Source organism: Chaetodon trifascialis, chromosome 19, assembly GCF_039877785.1.
Source record: "Chaetodon trifascialis isolate fChaTrf1 chromosome 19, fChaTrf1.hap1, whole genome shotgun sequence".
NCBI lineage: Eukaryota > Metazoa > Chordata > Actinopteri > Chaetodontiformes > Chaetodontidae > Chaetodon > Chaetodon trifascialis.
This window is the reverse complement of record NC_092074.1, coordinates 11,293,090-11,305,286: the sequence shown is the minus strand read 5'-3', so window position 1 is coordinate 11,305,286 and position 12,197 is coordinate 11,293,090. Positions and strand designations below refer to the sequence as shown.

General features: G+C 41.2%; 2 protein-coding genes across 2 annotated transcripts; one reads left to right on the top strand and one right to left on the bottom strand.

Moving 5' to 3' along the window:
• The first annotated feature begins 533 nt into the window (after window positions 1-533).
• Window positions 534-3,753, top strand: atraid (all-trans retinoic acid-induced differentiation factor). Its single transcript, XM_070987221.1, has 7 exons — window positions 534-651; window positions 842-975; window positions 1,368-1,436; window positions 1,897-1,968; window positions 2,058-2,179; window positions 2,289-2,389; window positions 2,506-3,753. Exons 1-7 carry the CDS (start codon window positions 553-555, stop codon window positions 2,608-2,610), a joined length of 702 nt encoding a protein of 233 aa, XP_070843322.1. The 5' UTR covers window positions 534-552; the 3' UTR covers window positions 2,611-3,753.
• A 360-nt stretch (window positions 3,754-4,113) lies between these two features.
• On the bottom strand, window positions 4,114-10,270 carry eif2b4 (eukaryotic translation initiation factor 2B, subunit 4 delta). The gene is made up of 13 exons (XM_070988062.1): window positions 10,189-10,270; window positions 9,608-9,648; window positions 9,327-9,507; window positions 8,950-9,159; window positions 8,783-8,865; window positions 7,778-7,869; window positions 7,532-7,646; window positions 5,861-5,937; window positions 5,585-5,687; window positions 5,325-5,452; window positions 4,922-5,099; window positions 4,626-4,806; window positions 4,114-4,452 (listed from the first exon to the last, which is right to left on the bottom strand). The coding sequence occupies exons 1-13, from the start codon at window positions 10,208-10,210 to the stop codon at window positions 4,253-4,255; spliced, it is 1,611 nt and encodes a 536-aa protein (XP_070844163.1). The 5' UTR covers window positions 10,211-10,270; the 3' UTR covers window positions 4,114-4,252.
• Between the last annotated feature and the right edge of the window lie 1,927 nt (window positions 10,271-12,197).

Below are 12,197 nucleotides of genomic sequence, written 5' to 3'. Positions count from 1 at the left end.
AAGTCCACACTTTAGTTGGTGCAGCCCAAACTGACAGTGAAAGCGCAGTCAGAATTCATTATGATCAAAAAAAAAAGAAGACGAAGAAGAATGCGTCGATTTTGTCAACAATTTCAGAAATGTAATTCAATAGGAAAATATGATATATTATATTATACATATATATAATATATGTATAATATTACAGCCTACTTTCATTGGCGGTTTTCGGCGGATAAAATATGTTTTGAATTAGGAAAAAATGTTCTAATGCTTCGGAGGTTTTACATAAATAATTTATTCATTGAATTAAAACAATAAATTAACCCAAAGCTTTTTTTTTTTATGAGCTGCGAAATGAATTACTTGGACATATAAAGTCAAAGTCAAATGCTTACTGTATGTACTTACGTGCTGTTGTTTATTATTTTCACTGCATAAGCAGTTGATATTACATTAAAAGCTACAAATTCAATGTACGTATAATTGCAGTGCTGAATTAAATTAAACATCTGAATTGTGTCCAGCTTCCTGTCACGTGTCCGCTACAGTACGATCATATGACCTCAGTCGATGAAAATGAAAGCTGGGTGCAGCCAGCTGAAACCTGTAGTGCTTGTTTTGATATTTCATTTATGTTTTTACGCAAGTTATCAACTGACTGAGCTCCAGGTAAGACTTAGACGTGGCAATATAATAGGTGTAGGCCTTACTCGAGTCAGTTAATGACACATCGCATCCACATATCATTGAAAAGCAGCTTGTTTTGATCGACGTACAGCGGCTGTTGGTGCCCGCGACGATGAGTAGGAATATTGTAGTTTATAACCCTTTTTTCCTTCGTAATGATTTGTAATCACAGGTATGTGAGCTCTGCGGCGGTGCAGTCCGAAATGGCACCGCAGTGGGTCAGTTTTGCTCCTCATCCGCTGGTCGGATAGACGGACGCTGCTGCTTGAGAAATGATAACACAAGCGACCCTGAACACATCATCGGGTGAGACTTTAATGTTACCTTCAAGGTCTACCGGAAATATAGGCGTTACACTTTATAAATGACCTGTGAACAATAAGATGTGGTAAAAGTTGAAGTTAACATATACCGTACAGAACATTAGCATAAAAAGATACTGAGCAAGAAAGTAAATATTAAATAAAGTGTGAAAAAAAATATTTCTGTATGTTTTTTTTTTATTTCTAGTAATGATTTATTTCAGTATTTATTTTTTCAAGAATTTTATCTTCATATAGTACAGTGCTAATAATGTAGCATTTGACCTATTTAATACCAATTACAATGTGCATGCCTCAGCAACTTTTTAAAGAAAGATCTACATAATGTTAAGTTTGTTTTGTTAATGTTTCAACATGGTCTTTTGTTTGTGTCAGGTTGGATCTGTCCAACTGTTCACTAACTCACGTGGACAATCTCCAGGGAGCATCAACAGCTTTAATGATGTATGTAACGCACAATAAATACAGTTTTATACCATTTACAAAACACACAGAGTACAGACAAAATACCACACGATCCTGTCTTAGTGGCTGTGAGTTATTTTTAAGTCAAAGAAGAAGACGTGTGCTCATCACTTCTCTGCACGATTATATGTGTCTTTTTCATATGATAACTTGTTTTGGACTGTTGCATTCAGGGAAACGTGTGTGGGCGATGCCTCGGAATAATCTTAGGGTTGATAAGATCAGTGCTAACATTCAGAGGCAGCAGCAGCTTTGGAAAAGGTTCTATCTTTAGCAGCAAATGAGACCAAAACTCTGGGAGCAAATGAACTCCACACAAGTATATAATTAGAGCATTCAGTGGAAGGAATCTATACACATCTCATTCATAATATCAGTATGGAACCACTTATCTTTGTCCTTCCAAAAGTTTTTTACTTTATATATTTTTGCTTCGCAGAGACCTCTCACTCAATCCCATCGTCAACATCAGTGACACAGCGTTTCAAGGATTTATTCAGTTAAATTACATGTAAGTACACTGAGCCTAAGCTGTGACAGCTGCTCGTGAATATGAAGTCAGTTTTATTTCTTTCTAGCTCTGTCTTTGTGTCTCTGTAGGATTCTGCCACAGGACATAGTTTGTCCAGGAGGCAACATTTCTTGGGAAAAGGTGGAGGTCAAACAGGGAAGTCGTCTTTGTGAGGGCCAGAAAGACATGTGCAACCAGACTGGACAGCTGTGTAAGTTCCCCTCTGCTAATCTTCCACTGTGACGCATAAAATCCAAAACTGCAGCAGCCTTCTGGTGCAATGCATGACATCTGTTCTCATAATAATTGACAATCCTCAGCCATCAACTGCCCAGAGAACTCCCTCTGCGCCCCCTATGGCCCCGGCTTCTTTGAATGCAGCTGTGCTGACAACTATCATGGGTACAAGTGTCTTCGGGAGGTCAGCGGCTTTATCTGGATCATTATTTATTTATGTACTTCTTTACTAAGTTTAATACTAGTGCACGTGAGTCCTCTGATTATTTGAAGTGATGCATTTATTTTCATTGTCAACAGGGAGAGTTCCCAGCTCTGCAGGTGTTCGGGCCTCTTGGAGCCTCTACAGTTGTGGTCTCGTTCCTGCTGTGGGTCACACAGAGACGTAAGGCAAAGTCACTCTGAGGCTGGACTGCAGAAGACCTCTTCATCGACAGCGATCTGCTGAGCTGAAACTGACTGGAAAGGGAAAATGCTGACACAAAGTCTGAGGTTGCCCCAGGCTTCTTTTAAACATTATGCTTTGTTTTCTTTTACACCTGTGAGGTAGCTGCATTTTAATTGATACTGACTCTTTTTCTTATGCAACAACAGGGATTTTAGTGAGAAAATGAATTTGAACCCATGTCGCTCCCTGTTCTAAATTTCTCACAAGAATCCCACTGTAGACACTTTAATTATATTTTTGAAAGAAGCCAACTGACACAAGATATTAATGAAGAAAGTGTGTTTCAGAAAATTTCTGAAGATTTGTTTGCTGTTTGCTGTCGAACATGCACTGACTGTCTGTTTACATATCCTCAAGCATATTTGAAGAGATGTGTAGCGTTTGGCTATTGGTTCTTTGCATGTTTAACATGTAGTTTATTCAGAGCAAAAAGCTGCTGAGTTCATTGTATGAATCATGTGAATCTTTCAAACTTTAAGTTTAACTGAGCTTGTTGCTTTAAGATTCATTAAATCTTTATTAAAGATCTTTTAATAGAGTTAAGTTACACTGACTGCTACATGGAAGTATTCATCTAGTAGAATACATGAATACTACAGTATGTTTTGTTGTCACCTGCTGTTACCTCATCTTGCACGTTTTGAGTCCAAGATGAAGCTCAAAATGTTCAGTGCATACTGTCGAGCTGCACTTCAGAATCTGCTGAAGTTTGTGTCTTTGTTCGTCTGTCATATGTGGTGATTTTGTAAATGTCTAGATGTTGATGGGCAAGTTGTTCTCATGTTTCTTCAGGGTTATTATAAAGTATTAGAAAACAATACATGCATTGCTTTGGTTGAGTTATACACATACATGCATTTGACATACAGCCATAAGCAGTCCTGACAGGTTGCATATTAAAACTGATTATCAACTGTTGCCTGAATTAATAAAGGAATACTGTGGGGGACAATGAGAACGTGTGGATAAACTGTTGCTCATTCTAAGTTTTGTTTTCCCTTTCTGTTAAAAACTATCATTTCTGACAATGTGAAATTTGAAGCATGTGAGAACCATGTAACAAATGCTCCTTTGTCAAAAAAAAAAAGTTTTACTACCTGTTTAATGTCTCACTCCTCTTTTTCCTGTTCAATCGATCAGCTCATTAAAAACAGTCTGAAGAATTTATGCAGGCCAGAATATTCCTCCTGAGATCCTGCAGCTTGAACTGTAATTAGGGAACCATTTCTGGCTAGTTTAAAATTGCATGCTGTGGTTGAATATGGGAGTGCATTGTGAACCACAGTGGAATTGTTCTGCTCTGACTACTGGCAATTAAATGTTCTGTTGTTAAGAAACAGTTCATAACACCAATCTATTAAAACATCGAGCCCATACCCAGTATTAAAAAAGACAGACCTACCCTCATCAAATCTGTAATTTTCCATTCCCACTGTAAAAAACACACATGGACTCTGTTTAAAAAGCGTATTCCATTTCAGATATATATTTATTGCATGCTAACAGCACGATATTTTGTGTTGTGTGCAAGCATTCAAGCACACAGACTCCCCCATCAAAATGCAGAGAAACAGCCTCTGGGCTCGGGCAGGAGGTCGTTCACTGGTCCACGTTTTTCACTCGCAGCACCACAGGGACCGAGGTGCACGGGATCATTCCCAGATCTGTGATGACTAGGTCCACGAAATCAGGCGGCGTCACGTCATACACCAGGTTAAGCAGGCCGAGAGAGGGCACTTCCTGCCAGTGCTCCAGCTGGGTCTTCCCTGTGCGGGTCACAATGAGGTCATCGGGGTCATCTGGAAAGGAAAGGTGAAGATGAATTTAGGCTGATAATGACATCTTTAATAATGAGTGTTTGGAAGGAATTTAAAGAAAAAGGTCAAATTGAGCAAAAGCAGAATCAATCAAGTTACACCGAACAAACAGACACTCATATTTATGTCACAATTCAACAAATCCAACAAGATACCTAGTTCATTGGACACGAAGGAATCCGTCTGCACCCTGTCGCAGAACTTGTACGTCTCACAACACACCAGCACAGGCACGTTAAAGGCTTTGGCCACCAGAGCTATCTGTGATGTCCCCACGCGAGACATGACGTAACCATTGGCCAGCAGAGCATGAGCACCAAGGAACACCTTCGACACCTATGAGGTCCAAGTACAAGACATTTGAAACGGAAACCATTGGCTGCTGCTTGGGTAAATATGAATGTCTTGCTCTTTCTACTAAAGCCCTAATGTGTGAATGCTTTGTAATTACCTCTGGAAGGATGTAGGAGACGGCTGAGATGAGGACGTAGGTGCAGCTGATGCCTCTCTGGACCAGGCGCCTCAGGGCCTCCCGGCCCTCCAGTCGAGGCCTGCTGTCCACCACGATCACGCGGAACTTCCTGCTCTTCTCGAAGGCCTCGCACAAGATGTGGTTGACCAGTGACGAGCTAAAAATGGGAGGCGGCGATGTTCGAAGAGAATGTGGAAGGAAGGTGGGCGCGTAAGGGGCAAGACAAGAAAAAGGGAAGAGAAAGTGTCACAGCAGCTTGAAAATAAGTGGGATAGGGTTGCATTTATTTTGCATGATATTAAGCAATAACTTTAAACAATGCTTGGCAACGGGGGAACGGCTCAATGATTTTTTTCTTGCTTGTCAGCTTTGCGTGGCTTACCATCCATAAACTAGGATGACATCTCCATCACTGATCTTTTCTATGGAGTACTTGGCAATGGCTTTAGCAGCAAGGACGATCTTCTCATTAATGTAGCACTCGATGCAGTTCAGCAGTTTGCTCTTCGCCTAAACAGAGAAAGAGAGAATGCACGAGGGGGCAACAAGATGGAAGCTGAAAATCAGTAACATTAAGTATTTTAAGCACGTTAAGTTTATGACCTCTGGCTACATTGTGAGAAAAACAAGTGCAACAATAACCTCTTCTTCTTTGCATTGACTAGGAATATTGGAGATCTCTTTCTTGATGTATTTAATTGCATTACCCATGCTGGCTGACAGAGGGCGACACTGATTCAAAAAACTGCAAGAAAAAGAAGACAAAAGGAGTCACTTTGTGTGTTTAACTGTGGAATTTAACAGTCATTTTATTAAATGTATGAAGTGACAATTTAGGGTAAGAGTTAGTATTAAAACTTGAAGTGATGAGCCTGAACTGGTGATGATATACAATGAAAGCTGGAACACTTTTTGTACCTGATATAAGGTTTCAGCTTGTTGACCAAGTCTCTAGATAGCTCCTCATTTGGAGGTGTAGTATAGTCCCTTATTACCTGAAGAGGAAAAAAAGGATTTTAGGTTTTTTACTTTAAATTGGTCCACAATAAAATAAAAAAAGATGACAACTTCACGCAAGAGAAAGCAAAGCTGAAAAGCTGACACTGAGCTGCATTACTGGACGGACAGCCGGGAGCTAAACCTCAATGCCTGAAAAGCTGGAGGCTGGATTGTATATGTAGCTGGCAGCTGGACAGCAATGCTGTCTTAACTTTGAAAGAAGGAGCAGCTGAAGCAGTATGAAGAGTTGTAATAAGAGTAAAGGGATGAAGCTGGCAAAATATAGTTTAGGCAATGAAGGGTGTTGCAAAGAGAATTATAGTGTAGAGACTTAAATGAGCTTCAGTGTACAGAGAGGGAGCTGAGATGTCATTCAAGCATTTTATTTGGAATAATGGAAACCATCAGCTGAGGTCTAAGCCTTATAAGCAGTATATGTGTAAAGAAAGAGAGGTTACAGACTTTTATTTTGGAAGTCTTCAGTGTTGACAAAGCTCCCCTTTACCATTTATTTTGAAAATCCAGCCCTTTCTCTGGCCCCTCTTTAGGCTGTTGTAAATTGTTCCTACTTCAGAGCCCCCTGGTCAGCTCCTGTTATGCCACATTTCCATTAGCGCGGCTCGACTCGACTCTACCCGGTTGTTTTGTGTTTCCATTAGGGATAGTACCTGGTACCCGATACTATTTTTAGTACCTGCTCTGGCGAGGTTCCAAGCGAGTAGAAGCGATACTATATGTGTGACGTCAACAGCCTGTCGGCCACTGATTGGCCGAAGAGTGTCGTCACTGGTCTGCGACGTCCAACACTGGAAAAACAATCCCGCCCCCTCCGTTGTAACGCCGGGCAACAGCAACCGCTGACTTTATTCTTTATTCTCACTCGAGGGAAATGGCTGCTCGTAAAATATCACCGTGGTCCGTCGACGACTTTGTGTGTGACAAAAAGCCACAAACCGAGCAGCTAATACAACATCGCCTCGATGTCCTCCATTGTTTGTCGGCTCTGTTTGTGTTGCGTATAAATTGACGTCATGGCAGTTTCGCGCAGCCGTGGTATGACGACCCTGCCTACGTTGAGGAGGTACTATGAAGTACTCAATTGTAATGGAAACTCAACCAAACCAAGTAGAGTAGAGTAGAGTAGAACCGAGTCGAGTAGAGCTGGAACTGTGTAATGGAAATGCGCCATTAGTGTCTGGGGCAGTAGGACAGGTCTTGCCTTTGCCATCATAGGAAAAAAAATACCTGCAGTCTACCTGCCCTGTTTTATCTCAAATAATAATGCCACAAAATACGGCCACTGGGATATTTAATTAATTCTATTAATAGTACATATGAAGCTAACTGATCAAACTACTTTCAGAATCACATATCACCTTGCGATGCTACATCAGTGCTGTTAGGGCTCCAGGCGCCACTACAGAACACGAACACTGTGACAACATTTAAAGCTATGCATGCTGTGTCCAATATCTGTTCCACTGCACTTCCACTGTGCTGGATTCAAAACAGAATCAGAGGAGTAAAACCTTGCTTTTCTGTTGCGGTGTTAGTGGAAAGCACTCAGGCTAAATGCTCTGCACTCTGTACCTGTTTGAAGGCATGCAGCAGGGCAACAGAGCGAGCATTGGATCCTGCCACAATGCCCTGTGAATACTGGAGACCCAGTCGAACAATAGCAGGATGAATCACGGTGGAGGGAATGCTGCAACAGACAAAAAACAGGCAGTCAGTAAGGTTTAAGGTCATCTTAGGAGATAAATTACTGGCACCACATAAATCAAACTTTCAGACAACACAAATGACCCACTATACCACTATATTTTGTCAGTTTACCCCAGCTGCTGCGTTAGAGGGGCTTTGCGACTGTACTGGTGGAGATGAGAAAACAGGCTGACTTTGTAGCCATAGTCTGACCGGAGTGGGATCTGAAACAAAGCAGATTATAGTCCACTGTCATCAAAGCACAGTAATTCAGAGGTTAAATCATGAGGAAAACACACAGCACAGCACAGCCTGGGCATGATTCAATAAACAGTTACGTCTGTGAGGAAAACCACAGGGCCAAAAGTCCTGTATCACTAACGAAAGGCTTCACTGCAACAAAATTCACAAAGACTTGCTGATGTTCATGACTTCATCAAGTATGATTGTGTTGTAAATTGTCTCCAAACACAAGTAGAGCAGTATGGAGTGCAAGCATAAACCCGCAGAGCAAGCAGCTCGGCGTTGACGACGAACACAAAGAACAAAAACAAACAATAAACAACTTCTCAGACAAACACATCCCACCTTCACACCTCCCGTCTCAATGGACCAAACAGGACGTTTACGCGCTTAACTTCTCAATTAATGAGCAGTGTTGCGGTACAGTAACAATTACAGGTTAGCTGACAGACCAAAATTAGACAAATTAATGTAAATGGCACACATTTAAGGAAGTCAGACCTTGACCTTTGTAGCAGCATTGTTATCTGGGGTCTGAAAGAAAACGTTAGGTACAATCACATGCGGTTATGTGAGGTTGCAGTGACAGACAGAATACACTGCTGCCTTATAACACTCTGTATTTTAGGACTATTGGCAACATTTCGAGATCTGTCCTTGTTGTAAATACCAGAACATTAGACAAAGACGAATGATAAAGCATAACCTAAATGTCAATCTGCACCTTTTATCTTCTCATTTCAAGGTGTTTACAATGAATTCATATTTACTGTGATCAAGATTTAACCTAAAATACCAACACATAGGCTGTTCACAGCATTTGTGACTGAATCAGACAAAAGCACACTCTCTTCATTCACGTTTTTTAGAGATGGTACATAAAAAGTGGCTAACCTGTTGTCTTTCCAATTTCTTTGCCAGCTTCTTTAAAACCTCCGGGTTATCCACCTGAACATGTTCTGGGAGCCTCTTCACCACTGAAAACATACGAAAAGTGTGACCTCCTCGAATGCATATTGAATAATTTCACATTGTCACGACTTGTGCTGATACCATAGTACCTGGCTGCAGCTCACTCGGTGGTGCTTTAGGTTTGCCCACTGCGGCCTGCTGGCCCACCTCTCCTTTCTTGCCCTGCTTGGAGGCCCGCTCAGCCTCTTGCCGAGCTCGCCTCTCGGCTTTCAACTCTGCTTTACTCTTAGCCGGCTTGTCTGCCGAGGCAGGACTTTCTGAGGCAGGCACAGGAACCAGAGCAGGCACTGCTGGAGGAGCTGGAGGAGACACATCAGACTCAACTAACTGCAGTCATGGATCACATTTAGACACTTTTCCTTGACAAAAATTGGGTGTAGTAACTGTAAGCTGCAGGCAATGATTTCAAATGTGACTTATGTGATTCACTTCCATGCATCCAACATGCTGTCCATATAATACACACCTTTCTGTGTAGTGGGTTGCGTTGGGGGCTGGGGAGCTGGAGAAGCTGACACAACAGGCTTCTTTTCTTTCTCGCTGTCCTGTGAAGCCTTGTCATCTTTTTTGTCTTTGCCCTTCTTCTGCTGTTTCTTCTCTTTCCTCAGTCGTTGCTTCTCCTCTTTGGTCAGCTCTTTGCCTTCTTTCTGTTAGGTCAAGAAGGGGAGGTCAGGAAAAACATGACACTACAAGCCTTAAATGAGCAGCCTTATATGAGACTGTGACAAGACTCGATAACATACGAACCTTTGCTCGTTCAATGTCATCTTTCCTGACAGGTCCTTCTTCTGTAAAATGACCAAAAGATGATGATATGATTTCATCAGTTTGTCGCACACTTGTGTTCATTGTGTTCACACACTGTATGTATAACGGGCAAGTGATGACAGAAACAGCCTTTATTTAACCAGTTTATCACTCCTCAGGTTTTAGCGATGCTGTTAGCTACATGTCACTGAACTTGCATCATGCTAACGATCCCAATCACAGAACCGGTCGGCTGCCATCATCTGCACGGCACTGTGGCATCTTAAGAAACACATTTTGCTTGTTCCGTGAACCTAAAAAGACTACTCGAAAATATGATGCAATAACATCGCGATGTCTGCCGTTTCACTACTCGGTAGTGACAGGCACCGTTTACTTGCTCAAGATGCTAACGTTAGCAACGCAAGCATAAGGAAATTAACTTTGCTACAAGGCAAAGCTAAAGACCACAAAACACGAATTATAAGACCAAGCCACTCTGTCGCTGTACTCCACCGTAAAGTCATTAAAATAGCTGACAAAAGTGATAAAGTCCAGCTGTTACACACTCCCGGACTCACCTGTCTCTCCACTGTCAGCCATGTTTACGATGCCGCTTCACTTCCTCCGCAGCTGCAGAAACTACCGCCCCGGAAAATGTATATCGCCCCCTTGTGGAAGAACGTAGTGTTGATATCGCCTCTATTAAAAAGGCTTTAAATGGAAATGATTGAATTAGCCTCCAGTTAATATCTTATTACGAATTATTTTCGTATATACGGCTGTTTGTTATAAAGCTTTCGTTTTACATTACATGTTAATCTGATTTGACACCATTCAACACATTTTCATTACAACTTTCTTCTCACTAAGGTCATCTTTACTTAGATTTATTTCAATACCTTATACTTTCATCCATATCTATAGAGGCTCATTTTCTTTTATGATATTTATTCATTTAAAAGTAAATCTCCCTGCACTGCATAGCATTTTTGTGTAGAGGGAAAGAAAAGATGTATCTTATAAATCTCTCATTGGGGAAATTAAATATTTATTATTCATTACACATATAGGCCTGAAATACACCCACCCACCCACACACACACACACACACTTACACAGGACCTGGACAAGCATTAGCTGGAGAGATGTCAAGTGACGGCGCTGCCACTGTGCTCCAAGCAATTCAGGGTAACATTATAATTTAAGAATAGATTTCCCCTGAAGCCCTTTCACCGCCATTGTTGATCGAATCCTTCTGTATGTTTTATAGCCTCCAGCAACAAATTGAAATCTGACAATTTCATTTGTGTGTGCGTGTGTGTGTGTGTGTGTGTGTGTGTGTGTGTGTGTGTGTGTGTGTGTGTGTGTGTGTGTGTGTGTGTGTGATGTCAGTATTAAATATACAGCCATCACTTTTCTGTTATGATTACCATTTTGAGAGCTAGACTGCTTTAGGCTACCACCTAAAGTACAAATTACGTAACATGCATTTTATCATACCAACATATGGAGGCGTAACCCATATTAAAGACTCTTTTTATTACATTTTGGGGGATTTGCTGACATTCCTGCAACCCCCTTTAGAATAAACGAACATGTGCATGGGAGTGAAATATGGGTATTGAAAATAGGACTTTAATAACACCAGGACAGTGTCTTTAAATGGACACATCCAGACTGTCTTGTTGGGCTCCAGCAAAAATCCTGTAGTAAATTATCATAAAAAACACAAAACATCACAGAACATAATTATTATTATTGCAGGAATCATGGATGCTGAGCAACAATACTTTCTAATCATTTCTTTCTCTGCTGCCTTTTTGATTATACTGAAGGAGATATGACAAAGACTACAGGCTACATCTGGACAGAAGTCATCATAAGCTAATTATTAGTAGAGTTAACAAGTCTTACTGAGCCTCATCTCCATTTAAAGGGATCAAGTTTGACTTTTCAGTGGAGTTATTTTTAGTTAAACATGGTTATTATGTATGAATCACTAATTAATCAAATGATAGATATAGTGTAATTTGGGTGATTGGGTGAAACATATTGTACCATTCTGACTAAACAAAGACAATAAAACAGCTTAAAATGGGCTTGTATGAGGAATTTACAATTATATATTTTTTTTTACTCTAAATGTTTAGAAGAAATGCTTAATCCACCACCATGTTGCCATAAATCCTTTATTAACATCCATCGGCATACAGGAAACAACCAACACCAAACCACTGAAGAAAAGCAATAATCTATCATCATCAACAGACGACCGCCTCTAAAGTGTGCAGCACATGCCACTGTGCCTTTGACTCCACGCCGGTGTCTGCTGACTGAATTCACGACGCAGTAGCTGGTTGAAGGGGACCAAACCTCACAGAAACACCTGACTTGGTTCCGTTTGACCAGCCACAGCAAGGCGTGTTGCTTCAGCTGCAAGAGGCAGAGCGAGAGAGAGCAGGAGAGGGCATGCAGTGAAGAGGAGGAGGAGGAGGGTGGAGGGGGAAGGTTGCAGGGGTTGGAGGACGTAGAAATGAGAGAGGAGAAAGAGCGGAAATAGATGGTGGACATCGTCTGCAAACAGCCA

Excerpts from the sequence above, each read along its gene's own strand:
- atraid (XM_070987221.1), top strand. The coding sequence starts at position 553 with ATGAAAATGAAAGCTGGGTGCAGCCAGCTGAAACCTGTAGTGCTTGTT. Across the intron at positions 1,437-1,896 it reads GCATCAACAGCTTTAATGAT|AGACCTCTCACTCAATCCCA; the intron begins GTATGTAACGCA and ends TTTGCTTCGCAG. Across the intron at positions 1,969-2,057 it reads TTTATTCAGTTAAATTACAT|GATTCTGCCACAGGACATAG; the intron begins GTAAGTACACTG and ends GTGTCTCTGTAG.
- eif2b4 (XM_070988062.1), bottom strand. The coding sequence starts at position 10,210 with ATGGCTGACAGTGGAGAGACAG. Across the intron at positions 8,866-8,949 it reads ACCGAGTGAGCTGCAGCCAG|TGGTGAAGAGGCTCCCAGAA; the intron begins GTACTATGGTAT and ends GTATGTTTTCAG. Across the intron at positions 7,870-8,782 it reads AGAAATTGGAAAGACAACAG|ATCCCACTCCGGTCAGACTA; the intron begins GTTAGCCACTTT and ends GCTTTGTTTCAG.